This window comes from Podarcis liolepis (genome assembly GCF_965112155.1).
Source record: "Podarcis liolepis genome assembly, chromosome: 9".
NCBI classification, from domain to species: domain Eukaryota; kingdom Metazoa; phylum Chordata; class Lepidosauria; order Squamata; family Lacertidae; genus Podarcis; species Podarcis liolepis.
In genome coordinates, this window is record NC_139564.1 from 25,784,835 (window position 1) to 25,810,147 (window position 25,313).

Genomic DNA, 25,313 nt, shown 5'->3' on the forward strand with positions numbered 1-25,313 from the left:
TCTCTCTTTCCTTTTCCGCAGGGTCTTTCTGCCCGCCGGGGTTCCTCCCCTCCTGCTTTCTCCTGAAGCGGAGTCTCCAGACTGCTCCTCCCCCCTCCTGTGGGCTTTGGGACCTGGCTCCTCCTCCGGGCTCCCTGTTCTTCCGCGCGCCTCCTCATTTGAACTTGGCGCGCGCCCAACCCCTGACCTTCCTTTTGACAGTTATGCTACTCCCCTCACTGCTCTCCTCCCCTTCCGGGAGAACGGCTTGCTCTGATCCCTCCCCTTTCTCTGTCGCCGGAGCTGCTCCCTCTGACACACTGGAACCTCCTTCGCTGCGCTCTGGTGGGGAGGCTGGCCCTGATTCCCAGCTGCCGCTTTGGGGTCCCCTGCTGGCCCCCCGCTCCTGACACTCTCCCCCTGGGGCTCCCCTTGCCCTTACCACAGGCGCCCCCTTCTGGGAATCCTCTGATTTGCTGGAGAGACTCATGGAATCCCCTGCGTCATTGCTATCCTCTTCCTCGCTATCCTGGGATTCCTCTCCATCGCTCTCCACTTCCTGCCTTCCCTGTGCCTCTGTCCCTGTACCCCTGACAGTAATGAATAATGGTTTGTTTTTTTAATCCAGTTACATTACTGGGCATTATGTCATTCACCATTGGCAGTTCTGAAATGTGAGCTTCCGAAAACACACACACACACACACACACACATATATGCTATTCATTTAATTTGATGAACATTTGAATTCGTATGTATTTCAACAATATGTAATAGCCTTTTTTTCTATTTTGCTGTGACCTTAATCATAGCAATTCTATACTCTTGGCCATATAGTGTGATATATTTTTTTTACAGAAAGTACCGGTAGCGTCAATGCTTTATACACTTAAAGTACCAGGCCTATACAATTATGTGTAACAACATGTGAGGTGGCCTTGATTTAAACAGTTGAACAGTTGACGTTTCTATATTTTTATTTAGTGCCAGTAACTGGTTTTGGCAGTGCCATTTAGTGGTACAACATGCCATTTATCAGAAATTGACATACTGAAATATATTACCATTAGAGCTATTAGAAGCACAAGATAGCCTAATACTGAATTTACTTGTATCAAAGAATGTGAATTCACTGCATTGCCCCATTGAATAACTGTACACTTTTTGGTTGCCATCTGAACAAGTTTATCCATGAATAAACATGTATATTAACTAATTATATCATTTTCAATGCATTAAAATGAATATTCTCCTATTTTAAATGAAAATTCTCTAACATTTCATTAACTGAGAATATTTTCGAGAAAATTCTCCAAGAGATTATTCTTGAGAATTCAATATCACTAGGTGTCTCAACCCAATAAACAACCTTGTAAGTTACTGCATGTAGTAGCACTCTTTTGCTTGAGCAGATCATATCCTGCAAAGTGATCTACTGTGGTGTATCTTTGTGACCCCCAGGGCATCTTGATATTAAAGCCTGAGATCCCCCCCCCCATAACTGTCTATTTGCTCAAGTCATATTCAATGAGCATGATTTGAGCATGATTTTAATTTGTTTCTTAGCCCTGTGATATGTCATGGATGTTTCAGTTGAGATTCCTGCACCGGAATTGGACTAGATTTGACTAGATGACTCTTGGGGTCCCTTCCAACTCTACAATTCTATCATTCTGTGATAGTAGTGATAGCTGTACTGTATCTTTAAATATAACCTTAAGGGTCCCTAAACTGGACCCTTTCTTCTGCCTGTTTGCATACGGAAGATACAGTCACCCATCTTTCTGGCAACTAATTTCCCAGGGAGGTGTCTGCTGCTTTCGTGTTGTGGGTTTTTAAAAACCCTCTTTTTCCAACCACCTTTTTTAATATGGCTGTTTGGGGAGAGTTGTGTTAGAAAGCATAGCTTTGCTGGCTGTTAACCGGTAATGCTAACAATTCTTCACTGTTTATTTTAATTGGTTTAAACGCTTTTAAAGTGATGGCTAGCTCAAGCAGCCTCAAGTTGCCTATACCTGAAATGGTTCAAATTTGTGTACAGTGAAAACTTAATAGATGACCATGGCCAATTAATTATTTTTTTCCAGCCTAGCCTACCCTATAAAGTTGCTGTGATGATAAAAGGGGATGCACGCGCACCACCCTGAGGTCTGAAGGAAGAGCAGGATAAAAACATCATAATGGCATACCCTGCCAATTCTATATTGCAGTGCTTCTCGTTATTCTCCTAGTTTTCACAAACTATGAAGCAAGCAAGGCACACTTATCTCTAGACTACGTGCTCAGTGGGGGCTTGTATTGCTTGCATTACATTCTCTCTTTTCCTGTGTAGCTGGACTTAAAAATATTTCAGAGGTTCCTACCCCATTTTCTGCATCCATTTAATACATCCCAAGTGCCCTGTACCTGGATGAGTTAGCAATGCCATTCATTCCTAGTCTTAGCAAACCAACAGACCTCTAGGCTCAATTATTGATGATTTAATTCTTGCTCATTGAAAATTCCTCCACCCTCATCTGCTTCTATCTTCCTAATTTATTCTGCACAAGCAATTTCGTAGATTCACATTTTGTCCTGTACCTCAGTGCCAGATGGCTCTGGGAGAGAGTGTTTTCTCCCTTCCTGGGAGCAGCTGCAGTTGTCGGCAAAAACAAGGTATCCTGGCATTGAACCTAAGGCTGAGACCCAAACATTAAGGTGTTTTGCTGGGAGGAACCAGGCCACTAATGCGAGAAACCATGAAAACAGCACACCCGTCCACTCAGGGCATTTTCGCAAAGGCCCTTCAGTAAAGGCTGTTTTGCATTTCCACCCTGAACCCCTATAATTGGTGTATAGAAATCTTCTGCAAATCTAATTCCATCTCCACCTGACTCAGCTTCCCAGCCATGAAGTTCCTTTTGTGCCCCTAAACTCAATTACACATCCTAGGTTGACATTGTAGAAACAGATGTTCAGGCAAAGTGCACTTTTATTTCTCTCTCTTGGCATGGATGCAGAAATCCCTTAATCACAATTTCCAAATCAGAACCCTTTTCTTTCTTTTATATTTTGGTTATATCTCTGTGTCGCCATAATTTTTTTTGTTTTGTCTATGAAGTGTCTTCCTCCTGGGGTTGTAGGCTTGATGGGTTGTTGCTGTTTAAAAAAATAAAATTATGTTCAGGAGCTGCAGATGCAACAGTGCACATCTGATCAAAAGCTTTTATGTAAGGTGCAGAAAGACAGGATGATATTTCAGTGGGATTGCAAACAAACTGAGGTTGGGCAAAGTCAGAAATAGACTTTTTCCTGTCCCTCAGAAACATAAATTAGCAAAAGAATTGTGGGCTTCTGTGGTATATGGTTAGATACACATTATATCAAATCTAAAGGAAAGCAACTGTAATAGGTGAGATGGACCTGTGGCCAAGGTGATGTCTGTTATCTAGACAGGCAATGGATATTGCAGATGTTAACCTGTGATGGGAGAAATCTGGAAGTAAATCAGTCAGTGCATTATGAATTGTGTGAGGCATTAGTGGCAATTCAAAATTACGCAGAAACTTCCGCTGTGTCTCATCTGCCACTTGGAGGTAATTTTATACATTCTTCATTTTGATATAAGACAGCAAGAGTTACGAGATCATCTTTTCTCAAATTAAATAAGCGCTCTTTCCTCAGTATAGCTTTGCATGTGCACCTCAGGCGTGGCAGCCATTCTGTCTTGTTTGACTCACATATGGAGAGTCTGACGAACCAGGATAACACACTTTCAGTCTCATCATGCTTCTACAGGACACTGCCAGAAAAAGAGAAGAGGAAAGCTTTTCATAGTTCTGCTGAAGGGAGGTGATTCTGGCAGCATGCTTCTGATATGCAATCCCTCTCAGAAATGTTGGCATCTTAACAACACTTCAAACACGTTTTGCAGGGTCTTAGACCTGTGAAACTGATTGACCAGAGACTATAATAGGACAGAAGACATAAATGTCTGGATCCGTAGGCAGTAACAGCTCTCCCATTCTGCTTCAGATTTCTGAAAAATTGCTATCTGTACCAGTAGTGGATGGCATGATGGGACGCCACTACACATCTGACCTCCAGATGGTTGCTTCACTGCTGCTTACTGGGAGGGACAAGGTGGATGCAGTGCAAACACACTGGCAAAGCCTCTCCAGTGCTCCTGACAGTGTGTTTGCACCACACCAACCACACCACTGTCTTTCCTCTTTCCCCACTTCCCTTCTAGTAAGCAGCAACAAACCAGAGGTAAGGTGTGCATGACATCCTACCACACTGTCTGATCCTGCTCTGTATCCATCATATGTGTATATTAGGAGGGGAATGTCTGTTGCCTCTTCTAGGCTTTATGTGTGAAGTCTGTCTTTTTACCCTGGAACTGCTGTCACAGAACTTGACCTACTTTCATTTTATGCTTTTATGGGAAGGAGGTTTTGGTCTACATTTTCCATTAACATGGCAGCATTTTTGTGGACTAGGAACTGTTGTGTGACTTGGGAGCCAAGGAAAAAGGCAGGTATGATTTCTCAGAGGGGACGAGAACAGGGTTATAACTTCAAACAATTGACACCGAGCAAAATGTATTGGTGTGTTAACACAGCACGCCATCTTCGGGGAAAGAAAAAGCAGCTGATATTCTCACCCTGTCTTGACTTTTCCTCATTTTGTGTCCATTTGGTTTTGGAGAGCGACGCAAGAGGTTTCAGCATTGAGCGGAGAGTTAAATTATGCAGCTGCCCGGCCCTCCAGAATAGGATACTTGGTTTAGATTTTTCACAATGCTATTGAAGTGCTTATTTTCCTCCTGAAGAGACACAAACAGATGCAAACTTCTGTAAACACTTTAGAAATGAATTCAGTGAGTTTGGCCTCTCAGCGGTGCTCAATAGCTGACAGAAAAATGTCTAATTAGTGCAAGTGGAAATAATAGGGCCACTTGGATTCCTTCCATCCTCCTCCAAGTCTACTTTTCCGAGGAACTCAAAGGCTCTTTTGTTTGGTAGGTCACCCTCTCTCATGCTTTTGTGTTCCAATCTCTTAAGGGAAGGAGGAGAAGAAGCAGAAAGAAAAAAATGCATTAGGCAATGGCTCAGTGCTTAAATATACGGTAGACTCTGGAGCATTGAGAAAAATGTGTCGCTGGCAGTGTTCGTTTTCAGGTGCTTAAAGACAGGGATCCCTCCATTGTCAAGAGGCACATGCACACAAAGAAATGGGAATCCCTTTCAAGTGTCATTCTTTGCAAAAGCATGCCCCCTTGCAAATAAATAAATATATTTCCACCAGTTTTTGAAGCATAAGTCAGCCCGTGAATACTTGTTCACAACTGGTCTTGTGAGGTAAACAAATATCAGGCATTCCTGTTCAAGTTGTTCCCACTATGGCTATTTCAGTTTCTTCAAGATGCATAGTCTATGATTTGAAACAAGCCACAGGGTGTAAATGTTTTTCTCTGACAGGCTAACATCACCGACCTATCCCTAATCTTGGAGCTGATTGTCACCACAAATGTTTTCACACATTTATTGAGTCATTCATGAGAGTCTCTCTTCTGGGGGGGGCGGGAGGGAATGGGAGCTGCTGCTCTGCCACGTGATTTGGATGGAGAGGGTGCTACATTCAGTCCCTGAAATCTTCAGTTTAAAGGTTTTCCGGTAGCAAAACTTCATGCTGGGTGAACCAAGTCAGTGTCAGCACACTAGTGGACAAGATGGTCTATCTATCCGACAAGATAAAAGGCAGCTTATACCATTATCAAGTTTTACCTGACTCTTCCTGTAACTTCCAAATAGTACTATAGTCCTTAGCCAAAACCATGCTCATACACAGGAACCCGGCATGTTAAGCAATGATTCAGATACCTGTATGGCTTGTATGCGATCTCCTACCTGCTTACCCAAAGTAAAGATCAAGCAATTAGTTGCCAGAAGTTGATTTTTACATCTGATTAGTTCATCACATGGCTGGAGCTACCTCCTAATTCTTTGAACAATGTCTCCCAGTGTGTAATGCTGGTTTCCCCAGGGACTTTATAGAAAGTTGCCATTGGAGGCCCTTGTATTGATGGGCCTGAAGGCAAAGTACCCTTTTGATGCTCATAGTACCAGGTGTAAATTTGTTGTTGTTGTTGTTTAGTCATTTAGTCGTGTCCGACTCTTCGTGACCCCATGGACCAGAGCACGCCAGGCACTTCTGTCCTCCACTGCCTCACGCAGTTTGATCAAACTCATGCTGGTAGCTTCAAGAACACCATCCAACCATCTCATCCTCTGTCGTCCCCTTCTCCTTGTGCCCTCCATCTTTCCCAACATCAGGGTCTTATCCAGGGAGTCTTCTCTTCTCATGAGGTGGCCAAAGTATTGGAGCCTCAGCTTCACGATCTGTCCTTCCAGTGAGCACTCAGGGCTGATTTCCTTCAGAATGGATAGGTTTGATCTTCTTGCAGTCCATGGGACTCTCAAGAGTCTCCTCCAGCACCATAATTCAAAAGCATCAATTCTTCAGCGATCAGCCTTCTTTATGGTTCAGCTCTCACTTCCATACATCACTACTGGGAAAACCATAGCTTTTACTATACGGACCTTTGTTGGCAAGGTGATGTATCTACTTTTTAAGATGCTGTCTAGGTTTGTCATTGCTCTTCTCCCAAGAAGCAGGCGTCTTTTAATTTCGTGACTGCTGTCACCATCTGCAGTGATCATGGAGCCCAAGAAAGTAAAATCTTTTACTGCCTCCATTTCTTCCCCTTCTATTTGCCAGGAGGTGATGGGCCCAGTGGCCATGATCTTCGTTGTATTGATGTTGAGCTTCAGACCATATTTTGTGCTCTCCTCTTTCACCCTCAATAAAAGGTTCTTTAATTCCTCCTCACTTTCTGCCATCAAGGTTGTGTCATCTGCATATCTGAGGTTGTTGATATTTCTTCCGGCAATCTTAATTCCGGCTTCGGATTCATCCAGCCCAGCCTTTCGCATGATGAATTCTGCATATAAGCAGAATTAAATAAGCAGGGAGACAATATACAGCCTTGTTGTACTCCTTTCCCAATTTTGAACCAATCAGTTGTTCCATATCCAGTTCTAACTGTAGCTTAAGGTGTAAATTACAAATTGTCAATGAGTATTGCTTCCCAATTCTTTCTCTTTTGTATTAGCTTGTTTGTTTTTATCATCTTTGGTGTTGAGAGGAGTTTCCCCTGGTTATGCAATTTAAGGCAGAGTAAGATTTGAAAGTTCTTCCATTTATTACAAAACAAAATACACACTGTCAAAAATCAAGACCAGATGAAGCTGATTTCACATTATGTATTTCATGTTACGTTGTTTTTACAAATGCACAACCCATTTGTAAAAATGATAGGTTAGTGGTAGACATTACTGGCCAAAATAAGTGTTGCTTGGGTCTCAAAGCCAGGAATTGGGAATTGAATACTTTAGATTCTCCCAGTTTTTTTATACAAGAATTCAGTATTTAATCCTGAAACATCTTTAGAAGTGCTGCCTAGCCTTCAGCACTGTTGGTTGAAAGTTCCCAATGGACAGCTCCTTGCTCTGCCCGGTTATGCCAGATCTTTGCTGGTCTGAAGACTGATTCACACTTTACATGGCAAGAATGAATGCTGCCATGGATAGTTAGAAGACAAATGGGCAGGAGCATCTGATAGGGCAGCACAGCACTGTTCACCTGTCTTGTTTGCAGTAGTCATCAGCATTGCTTACCTGTCTTCCCAATGCTGCATGTCACTGCCAGTTACCAAGATGGGGAGCAGAAAGGCAGCGAAGATAATGCCAAATTGGCTCCATCATTGCACCCATATTGTCATACTGTGCTGAGCCTTGTCCTTCACCACCTCCCTCTCAGTAACTGACAGTGACACTTGACAGTGTCAAGAAGCCAGGGGAACAACACCAGTTGCTACTGTAAACAGGTGAGGAAGTTGTCTCTCCCAAGCAAGAACAGGCACAGGAAGATACTGATTCCACACAGATAACAACTAAGTCCAGCGCTACCTAGTGACTAAACTGTATTATGACACTATCCACATGGATGCATAATTGCAAATGAAACAGAATACAGGGATATTGTGTATTTATGGTTGCTGCATGGACACATGTAAATTTGGCTTTATACATGAAAGCAAACGGGGGTAAATGTGAGTTTTCTATCTTGTGAGGTGAAGATTCTATTTATTTAGTAGTAATAGTAGTAGTGTTTTAATTTACTAGTCCCTATGCATGGAAGACCCTATCTTCACTGAGGGAGCTTGTCATAGGGAAAACCCCCAGAACAGTTTGGCAGAGCACAGGGGAGGAGAAAGAGAATTTCAGTTGTGCAAGCATTATTCCTTGCGATGGAGTGCATTCCTTACTGCTACACTGGCTTCCAGGCAGGCTTAAATTATAGCTGCATCACTCTCTTTTTACCAATTAAGCAGCAAAAGCACTAGAGAATTTGAGTCACTCAATGAGTCACTAAGTCACTAAGAAACAAATGCCTTCTCCAGCAGTGTTTTGTACTGGACACAAAGAGTATGCACAGAAAATAAATATTTGGATAGGGGGTTTCATGTGTCTATCAGAGTCTATCAGAGTGGCCACTGAACTCCATGTCAAGGTAATATTCTCATACTGCAGCCACAGTACTGGTATATTTTAGTCCAAGTAAAATTTCCCTTCATCAGATTAACCTTTCCTATTCGATCCCAAGAAAGGTGTTACCAAATCAGACTTGAGGCTCCAGCAGGCAGGAGTTTTCTTCTCATCTTTCCCCAGCTGAGGAGAGGAAAGCTGGGATGCACTTTCGCTCACACGCCATTCTCCCAAGGTGCAAGTTGGGCATTTGGGCAGATGTCACAATGCCTGCAGGGATTCTTGAGCACCCATGAAGGCTCTGTATACTGCCGCAGAGTTAGCCTGCTGGCCTTTCTTCTCTCCTAACAGCACGTTCCTTCATAAGTGCGGCTGATTCCCCATGCCAGGGAGAAGGATCAGCCTCTGAGGGGGATACCAAGGGAGTTAATGCTATTTTTAAAAAAATCATTAAAGGTCGCCTGCAAAGAGAAAACGTTGGACTGCTGACCTAGTTGCTCCTTTATGATGTACAAAGGAGCGTTTGATCTGGTAGCCTTTACTGCTATATTAATGCAACTTGTTGATGTTTAGAACTTGATTGACACCACAAAAGTCTTCATTTCCCTTGAGAATCAGAAGGCAATGGCTTTTAATAGCACACACACACCCCAATTCCCATTTAAGCTAATTTTAATGCTATATGTAGGTCATTTCTTGAAAACAGATCACAGGTCTACTTTTTAGGAGTGTCTTACCTTCCTCTTCCTTTTTTAAATAAGGTTGCAAGATACAGTGCCATGTAGTGGGTAGCATGTTGGACACAAATCAGGAAGGCCCAGGGTCTAATACTTGGGTGAGCTTGATGGGTCTAAGCTGTTGGTTGTGAGGTTAAAATGAGATGAAACACTCTGAAATCCTTGGAAGAAGGTTGGGATGAAAATGAATCGATGGCGGTGGTTAAAATTAAAGTAAAATGTGTTGATAATCAGAATATCCTATCTAAGATTGGGAGCATTGCACACACCCACACAGTGATTTCACTGGTAATTAAGTATAGTGTTAGCCTGAATCCAACCTTGTGTGGGTTCCATGACTCGGTCTTTCAGTGCCATCGTTTGATGAATGCCAACTGGGCTGTGGCAGGCAGGAGGAGAAAGAAAGAGAGAGAGTACAATAAAATGTTGTTGGGTTTAGCACAGGGTAGAGCATTGTAAAGTATGCCACACTTTTTAAAGCTTTTTTGAACTTCCCTTCCATACCTCTGACAGTTTTCTACATTTAAAGCAATATCCCACCCCCAATCCCTCCTTTGCCCTGCAGTTTTCCGTAGCTGAAAGTGGGTATACACATTTCTCAGCTAAGCAAGTCAGCAAACATTTCTACCCCATCCCTCTCCCTGATGAATTACATACTTTATGGATAGTCCCCTAGAAGCGGTTCCAGTTTGAGAGCTGGTTGCTCCTCACCATCACATGCGTTTGGTGTTCTTTTCAGGTTTGTCTGAAAGCCTCCATTGCCAGCAGGGACTATGTGACAGCAGCTGCTATTGTGTTCCTGATTGACCGGTTCTTATATTGGGTTGATGGCTCCAGCCAGCTCCTTCGGATTGCCAAAAGGCTGCACGAGCTCCAACCTACAACACCAATTGCCCCTCAGCTGGTGATTCGCCAAGCTCGCGTCTCTGTAAATTCAGGTAATGAAACACTCAATGCGCTACCCCCCTCCAACCACCATCTCCGTTTCTCGGCCGAGTCCCAATTAGGAGCTGCTTGACTTTCAAGAGGATACTTTGTCCCATTCTGGAGATGACATTCCTATGATCCTGAGCCATCATTTTAAACTGACACCCTGCTCCTGCCTGCCATCTACTCTCCATCTACCCCACCCCACCCCCGCTCCATCTCCCTCCCACCTCTTCTGGCCTGCACAAAGTGTCTGGCATAAAGGGGTCTCTGAGAGAAAGAAGCAGCAGAGAAAATTGTGAAAGGGTGTGGAAAATACTAATTGGAGCTTTTGTCTCCTAACAAATCTGCCCTGCTGTTTCAAACGGGGGTCTGTGAATTGCTGTACTTCTGAGCAAAAGCCTTCAAAAAGATGATTAAAGATCTGGTATTTTCTCTCTCTCTCTCTCTCTCTCTCTCTGTGTGTGTGTGTGTGTGTACACATATACATGCACTATGGCCGCTTGGTGCAAATAATGTGGTTAACCTACTCATGTAAAATTTAGGGTTGTTGTTTTTTCTTCGTTCCTCTTTTGGTAGTACAGAAAGATCATGAATGGCATTGGCCCATTTTAAAATACATATTCCTAGTTTTTTTAGGAAGGAAAAGCCAAAGCTAAGCTGATGATGAATACAGTTTTAGAAGGAAATAGCTTACATAAAATCAAATGACCATCTGATTTCAATCACTACATCTTAGGAATAGTATGTGTGTCAAATATAATTGTCCTTATTTCTGAGCTCTGCTATCTGTTGCCACTTCCCCCAGCATTGGGTTCCCATACGTTTTCTTTACTACAACCCCACTCAACCTTAGCCAGCACGGCCAATGATGAGAGATGTTGGGGTTTGTAGTCCAAAAACATCAAGGAGAAAGGTTGAGTCTGATGCCAAGTCTTGCAAATACATGTCTTAAAGAAGTAAACAGGAGATTGGCATGTTGTTTATTCCTAAAGTCCAAGGTGAATCAGGGTGACATAGGTGGACCACAAAGCTTCAAAAGAGCCAAAGTGAGGTATTAGCCAACCAAATGAGGGTGAGTCTAGGCAGATATAAATATCTAAACTACCTCGGTGAGCTCTCATCTTGGGGTAGCTTTGAGCATCTGTAGGCCTGTTCACTTTACACTAAACACAGGTACAAGCTACCACTACACATGTACAAGTGTTTTTGTGAAAGGGTTTACACATGTTGATTCATACAGCTCAGCTATTGTGCACACAGACACAGACACTATGCTTGTCGAACGTGACGTGAATAATGATAAGAGTGTAGATAGTGTGCATCAACTGTTATTTACAGAGATTGTGCACTTGCTGAATGTAACATGTGAAAGACCCTTATATAATTCATCTTCAAGCAGTGGGTCAGGGTCTACAACTGGGTCACAATTGGATGGAATCCCCTGCTAAAACAGAGGAAAAGGCCTTCGTTTTAGCAGCATCCTTGTCTCATTATGATGTCAAGTGCCTGGCAAATGGATAGCCCCCACCCACCTGTCAGATTTGTCCTGTGAGGCTGGTCCTACCTTTGTTCTAAACTAAAGGGATAAACTGAGGAAGAGAAATGATTTTTTTAAAATAAAAAAAATTCTAAAAGACCAGATTTACCCTTTCCTATCACACTCCAATCTTGAAATATTTGCCTCAATATTTTTGTTTTTCCTCTTCTTTCTAGGTAAACTGTTAAAGGCTGAATATATCCTTAGCAGTCTTATTAATGACAATGGAGCAACAGGTATCTATAATTTGTTGCTTCTACACTTTGAGTTATTATTTATAAATGTTCCCCCCAAAAAATTGCCACCTTGCTAGCAGAGCCACTGCCAGACGAATGTGTTCCTGACCCAGACAGCTTCTTTCTTTGTTTTTCTTAATTTGTAAAGGTCTTGGATATATATTTACCTCACCTTTCTGCCTCTTCATGTTCCCAAACACTGTAGTGTGTTCAACTGCTCTTTTCATTCTGTTTCTCAGGTGTGTGGAAGTACTCAAAAGAAAGTGACAGGATCCTTGTTCAGTCTGTCTGTGTACAGATTAGAGGACAGATTCTGCAAAAGCTGGGTAGGATTCATGAAGCAATCTCACATTCTATGGTTTCAGCTGATCCTTTTCAGTTCCCGTTCAGTTCTCTGAGGATAGTGCAGGAGTCATTTCTCATAACTGTGTTCTTTCTAGCTGCAAAATATTCCTCATTTCCTAAAAACAAATCAGCTGTATGCCTAGCAAAATGTATTGGCAAAAAAGAAAAACCTAATGTGACCCAAATTCTATGCCTATAATTGCTTCAAATTGCTTACTTTGCATATTAATTTTGCTTCCCAAATTAAGACTTAACAATTTCTCCTCCTCCTCCTTCTTCTTTGCAAGATGTTGGGTTGCAGAGGATAAAAAATAACGGCATGGAGTGGTGAAATTATGTGATGATCAGGCTCATAACAGCGTGCTGGATTAAGCTACTGGCGCACCTAGTCCAGTATCCTATTTCCATTAAGTTGTAAGGAATGGATGCGTTTGTCAATTTCAGTTTCCAATTTTTCCAATCTTAAATTCACATTTCTGCAGTTGTTTGGTTTTTATTATTATTATTAAAAAAGCCCTTTTGAAAATTTGTATCATACACAATTTTGCAAACCATTTTTTCTAATGTACTTTGTATATTATTTTCACGAGTAAATGCTTATGTACACTTTCCCCAGATGTACACATATTGGGGTTGGAAAACTGCAAACCAAAATTTGGACAAGTGTAACTTTTGAATGATAGCTATGGTTCAGTTCATGTTTGGCAAACCTCTCCACCACCCCTACTAAGTACAAGTGCATTAAATAAGTTTATAAAATATTACTTCTTTTTTTAAAAAAAAACTAAAATAACTGAGTGTTCATTTTTGTATGTATGTTTCAGGGATGTGGTATGAAGCAGCAGAGCTGATTTGGGCCTCAATTTTAGGTTATTTCACACTTCCCCAGCCAGATAAAAAGGTAATGTATGTACTATTTTCTTTTTTAAAATTAGTATTTTCTGCTATTAACAGTATTTGTTCTGCTCCTTTAGACAATCTAGAAAGCAGCTTGCTGCAAACCTTTTAACAGGAACTGAGGAACAACAGAAAGGGTAGTCCTTCACAGAGGGATCTGCTGGTGAAGAAGAGCGGTCCTTGCTGTTTCAAACAGACCCAAGTCCTTCACAAGCAGTGGAAAAGTGGACTGTCCTTTTTTCCATTAAGAAACTGAATGATGTAAAAACAGCCTTCCAGACAGGGATTCATTATTGCAAGTGGGTTGTTGGCAACAAGTCTGTTGTTTTTGTTGTTTTAAATTTACCAGATTTTCTATGGAAAGAGCGAATCTGGATTAAATGGCTAGGGATGTGTTGGTGCTGCATGCATGAGGAGTCCCAATCCCATTTGGAAACACCCTGTGTGTTTTAGCTTCTAGTGCTTTATGGAATGGATTCTTGTGTTCTAGAGAAGTAATCTGCAATGGAAACAGTGAAACGCCAATTTGTCTCTGTGTGTGTCTCCTGCAGGGAATTGCTACATCGTTGGGTATCTTGGCTGACATCTTTGTATCGATGAGTGAAAACGATTACAACCAGTTTAAAGACAACTATCAGTTTCACCTGGTATCTATTCCTGTATTTGAGATGAACTTTGTTTAGCTTGCTGAAAATTGTGTGTGCTTTGTTCAGCATCCTTGACTAGGGAGATTCTGTGTGATACCTGAAGCTCACTTTTCCACAATAGAAACAGATTACTCTGGAGAATATTATTTGTCCATCCATACCAGTACTGTATACTCTGATTGGCATCAGCTGTCTAGGATCTCAGAGGGAGAGTCTTTCCCATCTCCTATGTGATCCTCTTTTTTAAAACTGGAGATTGAAGTTTTGACCTCCTGCACTAAACTACTGTTACTCCTCATTGCCTCTCCCTGGCAAAAGTAAATGCCAAGTGCTGAGCCATTTGTTGTTTGTTCTCTCATAAAATTATGGAGAGAGGAAGCACAGAATATGTCATGTACTCCAGCCCTCAAACATAAGGCCATAATTAGACATTGCTAAACATTGGCATCAGTCTACACTGTGGTCTAAACCACTGAGCCTCTTGGACTTGCCGATCAGAAGATTGACAGTTTGAATCCCCATGACGGGGTGAGCTCCTGTTACTCTATCCCAGCTTCTTCCAATCTAGCAGTTCAAAAGCATGCCAGTGCAAGTAGGCAGGAATGTAAATGGCGTTTCCGTGTGCTCTGGTTTCCATCATGGTGTTATGTTGCGCCAGAAACAGTTTAGTCATGCTGGCCACATGACCCGGAAAGCTGTCTGTGGACAAACACCGGCTCCCTCGGCCTGAAAGCGAGATAAGCACCGCAACCCCATAGTTGTCTTTGACTGGAGTGAACTATCCAGGGGTCCTTTACCTTTTTACCTTACATATACCGTGGTACCTCGGGTTACATACGCTTCAGGTTACAGACTCTGCTAACCCAGAAATAGTACCTCAGGTTAAGAACTTTGCTTCAGGATGAGGACAGAAATTGTGCTCTGGTGGCGCGGCAGCAGCAGGAAGTCCCATTAGCTAAAGTGGTGTTTCAGGTTAAGAACAGTTTCAGGTTAAGAACGGACCTCAGGAATGAATTAATTACTTAACCCGAGGTACCACTGTACTCACCTATCTACACAGAGATGAACAGACAGCAATCTGCCTAAACTTACATTTCCTTCCTGCCGTTTCAACAGAATCTTCTGAAAGAGTTTGACCACCGTTTACTTTCAGCTGCTGAAGCATGCAAGTTAGCAGCGGCCTTCAGCCAGTTCACACCACTGTTTGTGCTCACAGCAGTCGTAAGTGTGATACCCAATATTCTTATTTCTTCCCTGTGCTGAAGATTATTCACTGCCGTCTACTACTGCAATATGTTGCTGTGTGCATGTAAAATCAGGGTGTGCATTCCAAATTCAGATGCAATGCAGATTAAAAGTTGTGGTGCAAGTGAAATGCCATCTGGCTTTTATGCTGTTATACCTGTTCATTTGGAGCAGTTGCTTACTACAAACCATTTACTGTTGCCTATCATTCATACCACTTTAATGTCCCATTGATTTAACTGAAAACTTATTGGCTAATAAAGAGAGTGGAACTGGAAGGTAAAGGCTGCTAGTTGTACAATCTATCTTTTGGTTCTTTGGGAAGGAGGGGGGTATTTTCAGGAAAGAATTTGGCAAAAGAAGTGTACATCATACCCCACTTATATGAGGATTATGTTCCAAAGGTTTTGAGAATATAGCTTCTTCCTGCTCCCCAACCCACCTCAATCCCACTGAACACCATAGACAAATCAGTCCCTCAGGCTTTGCAAAGTTTTATACTGAAAATCCCATTAGCAAATGCACAATTCTAGCATGGATTTTTTTGCTAGATATCTCAGAACAAACCTGCTCAGTGTTCCTTCGGTATGTAACAAGTTTAACTCGAGCATAATTGATCAAACACAGAAAAAACAAGTACTTGAAAATCATTTGAAAAAAGCTATATTCTCAAAACCTTTGTAGTGGTGTGAATTCAAATTTGAGGATTCTTTATAGGATCTGAGCTTCAAATTTGATGCACAAATCTGTAAGATCCTGTTCATTTCAGCTGTACTTGTTTTTACAGAATATCCGTGGAATGTGCTTGCTGTCTTACAGCCATTCAAGCGAATGCCCTTCCGCAAAGCAGAAGTTTTATTTGTCCGAAGCAAAGGAGTCCTTTGAAATTGGTCTCCTTAGTAAGAAGGACAAAGAACCAGTCACCAGCAAACAGGAGCTCCACAGTTTTATCAAGGCAGCTTTCTGCCTGACAAAAGTGCACCAGAGGCTCTACGGTGAGAGCGAGAGACTTAGTCAAGTGAATAAGTTGTGCCAGGAAGCCTTACAGAAGCTGTATGCTTATAGTCATTTACCACATACTGAAGAGCGGGACAAAGAACAGCTTGCCAAGGATATCATGTGCCTTGTCATGTTAGTTAAAGAACACTTAAATGTGCAGGATTTCTATAACTCAGATGCCAAGTCCTACATTCCAGATAGCTACAAAACTGGTGTTGAAAAGTCAATTGTGAACGGTGAATTGAGCTTCGAGAAAGTCCTTGAAATGTATTCCCAGCATCATGCAGCGGTCTGTGAAGTTTATGGAAGTGTTTGCCACAGCTACAAGATGAAATCAGGAAGCCAAACAGGAGCCTGTATAACAGCTTTGAAAACGGAAACCAAAACTATGGACACCATGTGTACCACTGAAGAAAGATCACGTCATGGGAAAGACTCTGCAAAGATCTCGCTTTCACAAAAAGGAAGGAAAAATCGTGAGGGTTTTAAGGAGCAGATGCGACAGAAATTATTCCATGCCACTGCCCTTGATGAAGAGGTAGAGGGCATTCCTTCAGAAAGAAGTCAAAGACACACTGGTGGTATTTCAAGTAATTCTCATAACAGGAGTGAAAGTTCCAGTTCATTGAGATCTTGGAGCAAATTCTCCAAATCGAGTTCCTTTACTAGTTGGGAGGAGATTGACTGCAATGAAAATGAACTGCCCCAAGATAAGGTACAGAAACAAAAGGCTACTGGAGGTAAGGAGCAAGAATGTTCTGCAGCTTTGACCGAAGATGCTGAAAAGAACTGCCAAAAGCCAGATCCATGTGTACTGTTTTCCAGAACTAATCAGCTCTCTCTTCAAGAGCCTCAGAATGACTGTTGTGGCTCTTTAACACATCCCACTCAGAATAATATAGTCAGGACTCACAGAGTAACAGAATCATACCCAAATCTCAGAGAGGAGCACGTAGAGGGAGCAGAGAATGCTTTGAAGCAGGCACTCCAAGAAACCAGTAGCACTAACCCCCCAAATAGTAATGATCTTTTGAGTCCCACTTCTGAACAAGATCCCATTATCCCATCTTCATTAATGGATTCCAGGAGCAAGGACTCCAGTGCTGTTTCTAACCATAATCTGTGCAGCATTGGGAAAGGAAGCACAGAAAATATAACAGAATCCATATCTAGACATGGTTGGCCATTTGTTGACCCAGAAGGAGAAACTGTGGACACTACTGAAGATGCACAGATGAATTCACACCTGCCTGATGCCAGGAGGACACCTGCCTCCATCAATAGTAGCATGCCCAAACCGGAACGTGACCGCTTTGTTCAAAATTGGATTAATAAATCGAACTCTGCAGTGCCTCCAGAAAGCTCCACTGGAGTATCTGAAATTGACCCGCAAGCAGAGACAACAGAAGAATTTGCTAGTGAATGTGGAAAAAAGTCAGCAGGTCGTCTTAGTGACGTCTGCATAGCAAGAGATCAACCACATCACAGCTCTGGGGCCACAAATTCTCCTTTGGGGGCAAAGAACCAGCCATTAGTCAACCAGTCCAGTGACTGTGCTACAACGGAAGAAGATGATGGTGAAAAGCTAAGGAACATGTTGAGCAGCAGTCACAGTTCAAGCTCCTCTCTGAAATCATGGTACAAAGCAGCCCACTTTTCCAGCAGTTTTTCTGAATCGGGGAGTCCTTCATTTTTGAACTCTAGCAGCAGCTCTTTTGTCTTTTTGGAGAGGGCCAAAGAAGAAACCCTACAGGCTCGCGTTCTCAGTGACGATGACTATGGCAGGCTTTTGTCTGGTGTAGACCATGCCTGGCTAATGGAAAGAACGAAGAATACAGGGCTCTTCAAGCCAAACCTCTTCGGTAAAGCGCACTGTAAGTAGTAAGTAGAGTTTTCCGAAACTCACCCTTATAATTATTTAATCCCAAGCATTTTGTGCTGCTTTCAGGGAGGGAAAGATTTTCATTCTACAGTGGTACCTTGGGTTACATACGCTTCAGGTTACAGACTCCGCTAACCCAAAAATAGTACCTCAGGTTAAGAACTTTGCTTCAGGATGAGAACAGAAATCGTGCTCCAGCAGCGCGGCAGCAGCAGGAGGCCCCATTAGCTAAAGTGGTGCTTCAGGTTAAGAACAGTTTCAGGTTAAGAACGGACCTCCGGAACAAATTAAGTACTTAACCCAAGGTACCACTGTAGTTTACAAGCCCCAAGCACTCAGGTGTATTGATTCATGCGTGAACTGCACAAGAGCACACTTGCCTCCCCCAGGGGTAATCTGTGCAGGTGCCCCCCACTTCACGTGTCACAACAGAAAGACAGGATTCAAATCATGAAAGTCCCATTTAGCCTTGCTATGTTAATATGCTAAGATGCCGATGGACTCCAGCTCCCACCAGCATGGAAATGGTCAGGGAGTTTGAGTATCTCAAGGGCTGCAGTTATCCACCCCTGGGTTAGCCTGATTGATACTGCCTGTGCGAAGTACCAAGACCAAGAAAAAAAATTATTTGTTTCTGATCAGCCTTTGGCACGCTTTATGCCAAGGACAGATCCCGATATTGTGTACCTGTATATGGGGTGAAGTGATTGTCAGTGAGTGGCCTCCAAATTCTCAAAGCAATGAGATTCCTGCATTGCAGGGGGTTGGACTAGATGACCCTTGGGTCCCTTTTCCAACTCTGTGATTCTGTTATTCTGTTCTATCTGCTATGCTATATGTGGGGGAAAGTCTTTTTATTGTATACCGATTAAGAACATAAGGAGAGTCTGGTGGGTCAGGCCAATAGCCCATCTAGTCCAGCATCCTGTTCTCACAGTGGCCAACCAGATGACTGTGGGGATCCAAGCACAAATGCATTCTCCAGCAACTGGTCTTCAAAACCATTACTGCCCCCAACTGAGGAGATGGAACACAGCCATCATGGCTAGCAGCCATTCAGAGCCTTCTCCTCCGTGAATTTTCCCAATCCTCTTTTTAAGCCATCCGGGTTGGTGGCCATGCACTGTGTGACTTTCTTTTATCTCTCCTGAATCTTCCAACATTCAGCTTTGGTAGGCGTCCACAAGTTCTAGTATTAGGAGGGAGAAAGGCTTCTCTCTATCCACTTGGTCTGTGCCAAGTATAACTTTATAAACTTCTAATCATGTCGCCTTTAAAAGTCTTTTCTCTAAACTAAAAAGTCCAAAACTGTAATATTTCCTCACAGAGGAGTCACTCCATTTCCTTGATCGTTTTGGATCATTTGAATGCTTTTGTAATTTCACATTCCCTGCTAGCAATTTTTAAAAAATGCATTCCTTTTTGTTCTAACGGTCGGTTCTGTTACTCGGTGACATATTTGTGAGGAATGCCTTCCCACTTTGCAGCCCTTCCAAAAGCAATTCAACCTGCCTTGCCTTTCCCACCTTCTGTTTATAGATGAAGCTGACTGTAATAGTACACACTGCAGCCATGAATGCAACTTCCTATGGGTGTGAGCGAAATGTCATTTCTCTGTGACTCAGTCTGGGAAAAGGATATTGATCCTAGCAAGAGAACAGTTTTAACTCTGCTGTTTCATTCCTGGCTACTGGTACGGAACAACCCTTTGCTGAAGAAGTTGTCAGTTCATTTGTCTTCTTTTCCAGCCGCCCTCCTTTTGAAATTCTCCAAGAAATCTGGGCTGTGGACTGCACAGGAAACTGCTGTATATATTGGGGACTACCTGAGCGTAGCAAAGAAAGGCAGACAAAGGAATGCTTTTTGGATACACTTTCTGCACCAAGAAGAAACTCTGGGAAGGTATCGCTCAAACCAGCATGACAATTTGATCAGTCCAGGCAGTTATGTGCTTAGTTTGTAGGCTTAGATCCCACATGATAAATAAGGAGTCTAGGCAGTGAACATAATGCATCCACAAAACAGCATGAGAATATCTAGCCAGATTCTGCACAGGGATAGGAAATAACGGATGGATTGAGCTATGCATCAGAAAAGGCTTGTGTTAATATAGTCATACCTCAGGTTACAGCTGCTTCAGGTTGCGTTTTTTCAGGTTATGGACTGCCGAAACCCGAAAGTACCGGAACGGGTTACTTCTGGGTTTTGGTAGTCGCACATGCGCAGAAGTGCTAAACCGCACTTTGCACATGCGCAGAAGCACCAAATCACAATCCGCGCGTGCGCAGATGCAGGTTGTGAACGCTGCGGGTTGCAAACTTGCATCCCGCACAGATCACGTTCGCATCCCGAGCGTCCACCATATAAGAAACTTAAGCAGGCCTTTGAAACAAAGTATGGATGGTGTTTGCTTGATAGTAACAGGCAAAGCTTTCCACAGCCCATAACTGTAGAGTTGGAAGGGATCCTGGGGGCCTCTAGTCCACCCCCCTGCAATGCAGGAATTTAAACTAAAGCATCCGTGACAGATGTCTATCCAATCTCCGCTTAAGAACCTCCAAGGAAGGAGAGTCCCTCATTTTCTGGGGGAGTCCATTCTGCTGTGAAACTGCTCTTACCACTTTTTTCAGTTGCAGTCCTAACTACGGGTAGTAAACTGCATCAAACTTAGTGGAACCGACTATGGAATAACCATTGTTAGGAGTGGTCACCTTATCTCATTATGTTCAGTGGAAGACATTTAAATACAGTGGTACCTCTGGTTGTGAACGGGATCCGTTCTGGAGGCCCGTTCGCAACATGAAAAGAGCGCAACCTGAAGCGTCGTATCTGTGCAGGTGCGTGGCGTGATTTGCCGCTTGTGCGCACGCACGAGCGGTGAAACCCGGAAGTAACCCTTTCCGGTACTTCCGGGTCACTGCGGGATGTAACCTGAAAGAACGTAACATGAAGCAAACGTAACATGAGGTATGACTGTAACACGTGTCCTACCGCTAGGACCTGTGAGACCAAGGTTCAGATCCCCACTGGCACCAGTCACTGTCTCTCAGCCTCACCTGCTTGACAGGATGGTTGTGAGAATAAAATGGAGAATGGGAGGTTGATGCACACAACCTGTGCTCCTTGGAGGGAAGGCAGGATACAGTATAATGTTGCTGCTGCCGCTACAACTCTTGTCAGTGTGTGTTTTTCATAGATACGTTGGCAAAGAGTACAAAGATGAAAAGGAGCTTCTTCACCATTTCAGTGATGTGGAAAGACAAATGACTGCCCAGTACTACGTGACAGAATTCAACAAGAGGCTATATGAGCAAAAAATCCCAACACAAATCTTCTACATCCCATCTGCGGTCCTCTTGGTAAGGAGAAAGCAGAAGGTTGCAAAGGATTCAGCTAGTGAAAGGAGCAGGCAAAAGCAGTGGGCTGAAATGCTGTTCACATCACAATCCCCTTTTTGTTCCCCAGGTACTAGAAGGCAAGTCTATACAAGGATGTGTGAGTGTGGAGCCTTATATTCTAGGAGAGTTTGTGAAGTTATCCAACAACACCAAAGTGGTAAAGCTGGAATACAAAGCCACAGAATATGGACTCGCTTATGGCCATTTCTGCTATGAGTTTTCCCAAGGCAGAGATGTGGTGGTTGATTTACAAGGTTTGTACTGTCAGATGTCAAATGATGGAATACAGTATTTTATTGGAGTGTCTTGAGCTGCTCCTACCACCCGCCTTTCAAAAATAACTCTTATAAAAAAATTATTTGGATATGAATAGTCAGAGCTGAAGTTTTTAAAAGAAAGAAAATGTTTTTAAAAGAAAGAAAATGTTAAATGTCACTTGGGGGAAAAAGAGCAAATTACTTCAGCAGCTCACTGTATTGGCTTAAAACCTAATCAGCTTTCTCAGGTATCATAGACATAGCCATCTCATTCTGTATAGGGACTATAGATATAGGTGCTGCTTTAAATGTGGATCTTTTTGCATTTGATTTTCATTCATAACATTTTCTTTTGATATTTTGTGATTTTTTTAATGCTTTAAACTTGTAAACCACTTTACATTGGAAATGTAAAAGTGGTATAAAAATTGTTCAAATACATTATGCAGGTATAAACAGGTACTTTATATTTTTTTAAAACCACTAGATTCCCCCCCAAAAGCAAAACAGAGACCAAGATTTTGCATGCACATGTACAAACCCATGGTGCTGAAACAAGTAATTTCTGTAGTCAGCAGATTTGCAGAAAATGAAATGGAATGCATATACGGTGTATTTTTAGAATCAGTATTATAACTTAGGGTGCTAGGGAAGGGGTAGTACCTCTGCTGGGGGACATGTCGTGCTCCTTCTGGGGTAGTTTGTCCACATTTGGTCCCCACCCTCACTCACCTGTGGCTCCTAAAAGCTGTGAGCATGCAACAGCGGCCACCATAGGTGTCAACTCCCTGGGGCCCTGGGTGCCACACCACCCACAAAATTCCCTATGAAGGGGCCAGACACCCACAAATTTTGGTGCCAGGGCCATGCATGCTGCATGGAATCCACGGCCCCAGGCACCCGTGGTTGCAGGGCCAAGTTGGCATTCCTTGTAGCCACACCCTGAGAAACGGCTTTGACTGGACAGCCAAACCAGGTGAGGGTTGCCTATGGGTTTCAGACCCTCAGTGAGTTAGGAATCTCCCCTGCATGCGAAGACAGGCTCTGGCAGATTGAGTGGATGAGACCAATAGGGGGGGTCCAATGGTCAAGAAGGCAGTTTCTGCACATGGTGTAGAGGGAAGCGAGGGGCAGGTGGGGCTCTTCAACCTGGGAAGGTAGCCCATCTAGGAGAAGGAAACTCTGATCCTAAACCTCTGCTGCCTTGTGGGGTATCTTCGAGAGAAGGAAAGGCTAAGGAGTAAACCCTGAGGAGTCCCTAAGGCGGTGGGATGGCACCTTGTATGCCTTCTTCCAGCAACTTCTGCAGCCAGGCTGTTGCCCAATATATGGCTCTGCTTTCCTTTGGACCACACCAGAGGCACTGAGAGATGGGTCTTGTTATCTGGGCAGCCCAGGACCTCCATACACATTGCCCAGGCTTGTGCCCTGGTGAGTTCAACAACAGTATTGTAACTGTAATTTTTTTTCTTTTTGACAGGTTGGGTGACTGGTAATGGGAAAGGCCTCATCTACCTGACTGACCCCCAGATCCATTCTCTCTCTCGGAAAGAGGCATCATGCCTGACAAACTTTGGGAAGAAAGGGATTTGCTATTTCTTCAACAATCAGCACACAGAATGCAATGAAATCTGCAGACGCCTTTCATTGACTAGACCTTCAGTGGAGACTTTGAGAAAAGATATTTCAAGTCACTTTTGACCACAAATCTAGAGAATTTGTAGCACTGGGTGTTCTAGCTATGATATAGCAGTCAAGTTGGCTGCTTCTTATGTGCTTTGTATTTTATTTTATTTTTAAAAAATATGTAAAACAGGCTGAAATGAAGATTCTCTAGAAAAGTGACTGAAACAGAGCTAGGGGGAAATATAAATCATTTGTACTGAACTGTTTGGTGGTTTAGCTTTTTTTAAAAAATAAAACACCTTTTGGAGTAGAGAGCAGAAAAGTCTCCAGCTATCAGAACAGATATATTGTCAAAAACTGCTCTTTTCAGCTAACTCCTTCATTCATCACCTCTTCTTGTTCCAACTTCCCAGAAAGCATTTTAAATCTTCCCACTCTCACAGATCTATTCTCCAATGCTGGGATGGATGTAGTAGCTGTTCTGCTACAATGACCACTTCCATTTCGTTCGCTGCTCTTGCAAATGGGTGGAGGGGGGGTTGCTCTCTTGCTCACAGCTATAGGATATAAACCGCTGCTGGTTTGACACTCGTCCTCTTTGAATGTTTTGTGGTATGTGTGCTGTCCACAGGCATCAACAGCGCTTGCCCTGGGTAAAAGCAGCTGTCGCGTTTTTCTTTTTTGCTACTTATGAAGCAATCTTTTGTGTTTTTAGATCAAAGCTTGTAATTCATGGATGTGACCTCCTTGGACTTTTTGTCAGCTACCACCTGGAGAAATGGAAAGAAGCAAAAAGCAGAGTTACAGCCACTGCACTTCCCAAGCATTCACTGAGGAATATTATAATATAAGAGATTGCTCTTCCTCTCCCCAAAGCTCAGCATTAGGGGGCATTCTCCCTCACAAAACCCAGTGCTATGAATTTGGAACGACACAAAAGCAATGCTGTGCTCATGCATAGCACCCATTCATTTCACTAGGACCAGTGCAGGAGAACCTCCCTGCGGATTGTACCATTAGACTTTCCCCCGCTCCTCTTTAAAAGTATCTATCAGTGCAGCTTTCCCAAAGTAAAACAATGGTGGGATCCCTGCTATAGACCAGACATCTGTTTTATGCCACCCCTGTCATTTGGATTTCTTTGGAGCAGGTCTAAAGGCCATTTCACATGACCCTGGATGCCTGCCAAAATGTGAGTTGGCAGTTTGCAGGCTGAATTTGTGCAGATAAATGGTTGTGGGATTGCATCACTATGCGCTCAACTCCATCTATCGTCATTCGTTCGTTCCGTTTAGACTCCCATTTTGCCACTCGGCTGTTACACCTTTTGAGGTTGGCACGACACAATACATTACGATAAAGCAAGATCTATCGTAAGATGTTGCAGCCCCACAAGTACTGCTTTGCCATATGGAGAAACCCACCATGCCTAATGGCCAACTCATTTCAATATGATATGAATCAGTCTTAAAGATTGCGATCAAACCATTGGTGATGCTTGATACACATTAGAGGCTATTTATGCATGAACAGGGTTCTAAACTGTGCAATTGAGGTCACTACGCTACAGACATTTAGCGCAAGCTCATGGAAGGTGATGGAGCTGGGCCATCAGGAGCTAGACAATCTATGTGGCGGTGTTAGCAGGGCCCTTTAAAGGGTTGATTGGCCCTGGAGCGGCATCATAAGGTCAAACTCCCGGCTTTGGCGAAGTGGGAGGGCGTGCTTTACAGTCCCTCCCACAAAGCCTGACTGCCCTGCATATCCTCAGCCCCTGTCAGGTATGAGAGGGATACCTTCCAAGGCCTAAGCCAAGGTTCCTACACCTGAAATTCAATAAAGTTGTGGCCTAATTTTAAACCATACATTGTTGTCATGTCTCATTCCTGGGGGGGTAGGCTCCAGGGACAAGTTTTAGCGCATGGGCCCGCAATATATCTTTCTGTGTTGTAAGGGTGGGGAAAGAGAAGGAACCTTCTCTGATCAGACTCACCCTTAACTGATTTT

General features: G+C 43.1%; 1 protein-coding gene across 5 annotated transcripts in view; it reads left to right on the forward strand.

The window, feature by feature from the left end:
• Positions 1 to 23,628, forward strand: part of ALPK1 (alpha kinase 1) — a 53,829-nt gene extending 30,201 nt beyond the window's left edge. For all 5 annotated transcript variants that reach the window (XM_083459199.1, XM_083459201.1, XM_083459198.1 and 2 more), the window contains 11 exons: positions 10,047 to 10,245; positions 11,951 to 12,010; positions 12,250 to 12,336; positions 13,180 to 13,256; positions 13,804 to 13,899; positions 15,016 to 15,120; positions 15,932 to 18,017; positions 19,774 to 19,927; positions 21,222 to 21,384; positions 21,491 to 21,677; positions 23,161 to 23,628. In XM_083459199.1, coding sequence (XP_083315325.1) covers positions 10,047 to 10,245; positions 11,951 to 12,010; positions 12,250 to 12,336; positions 13,180 to 13,256; positions 13,804 to 13,899; positions 15,016 to 15,120; positions 15,932 to 18,017; positions 19,774 to 19,927; positions 21,222 to 21,384; positions 21,491 to 21,677; positions 23,161 to 23,381 — 3,435 coding nt within the window. In that variant the 3' untranslated portion in view covers positions 23,382 to 23,628. The remainder of the gene's footprint in view (positions 1 to 10,046; positions 10,246 to 11,950; positions 12,011 to 12,249; positions 12,337 to 13,179; positions 13,257 to 13,803; positions 13,900 to 15,015; positions 15,121 to 15,931; positions 18,018 to 19,773; positions 19,928 to 21,221; positions 21,385 to 21,490; positions 21,678 to 23,160) is intronic.
• Positions 23,629 to 25,313: the final 1,685 nt, after the last annotated feature.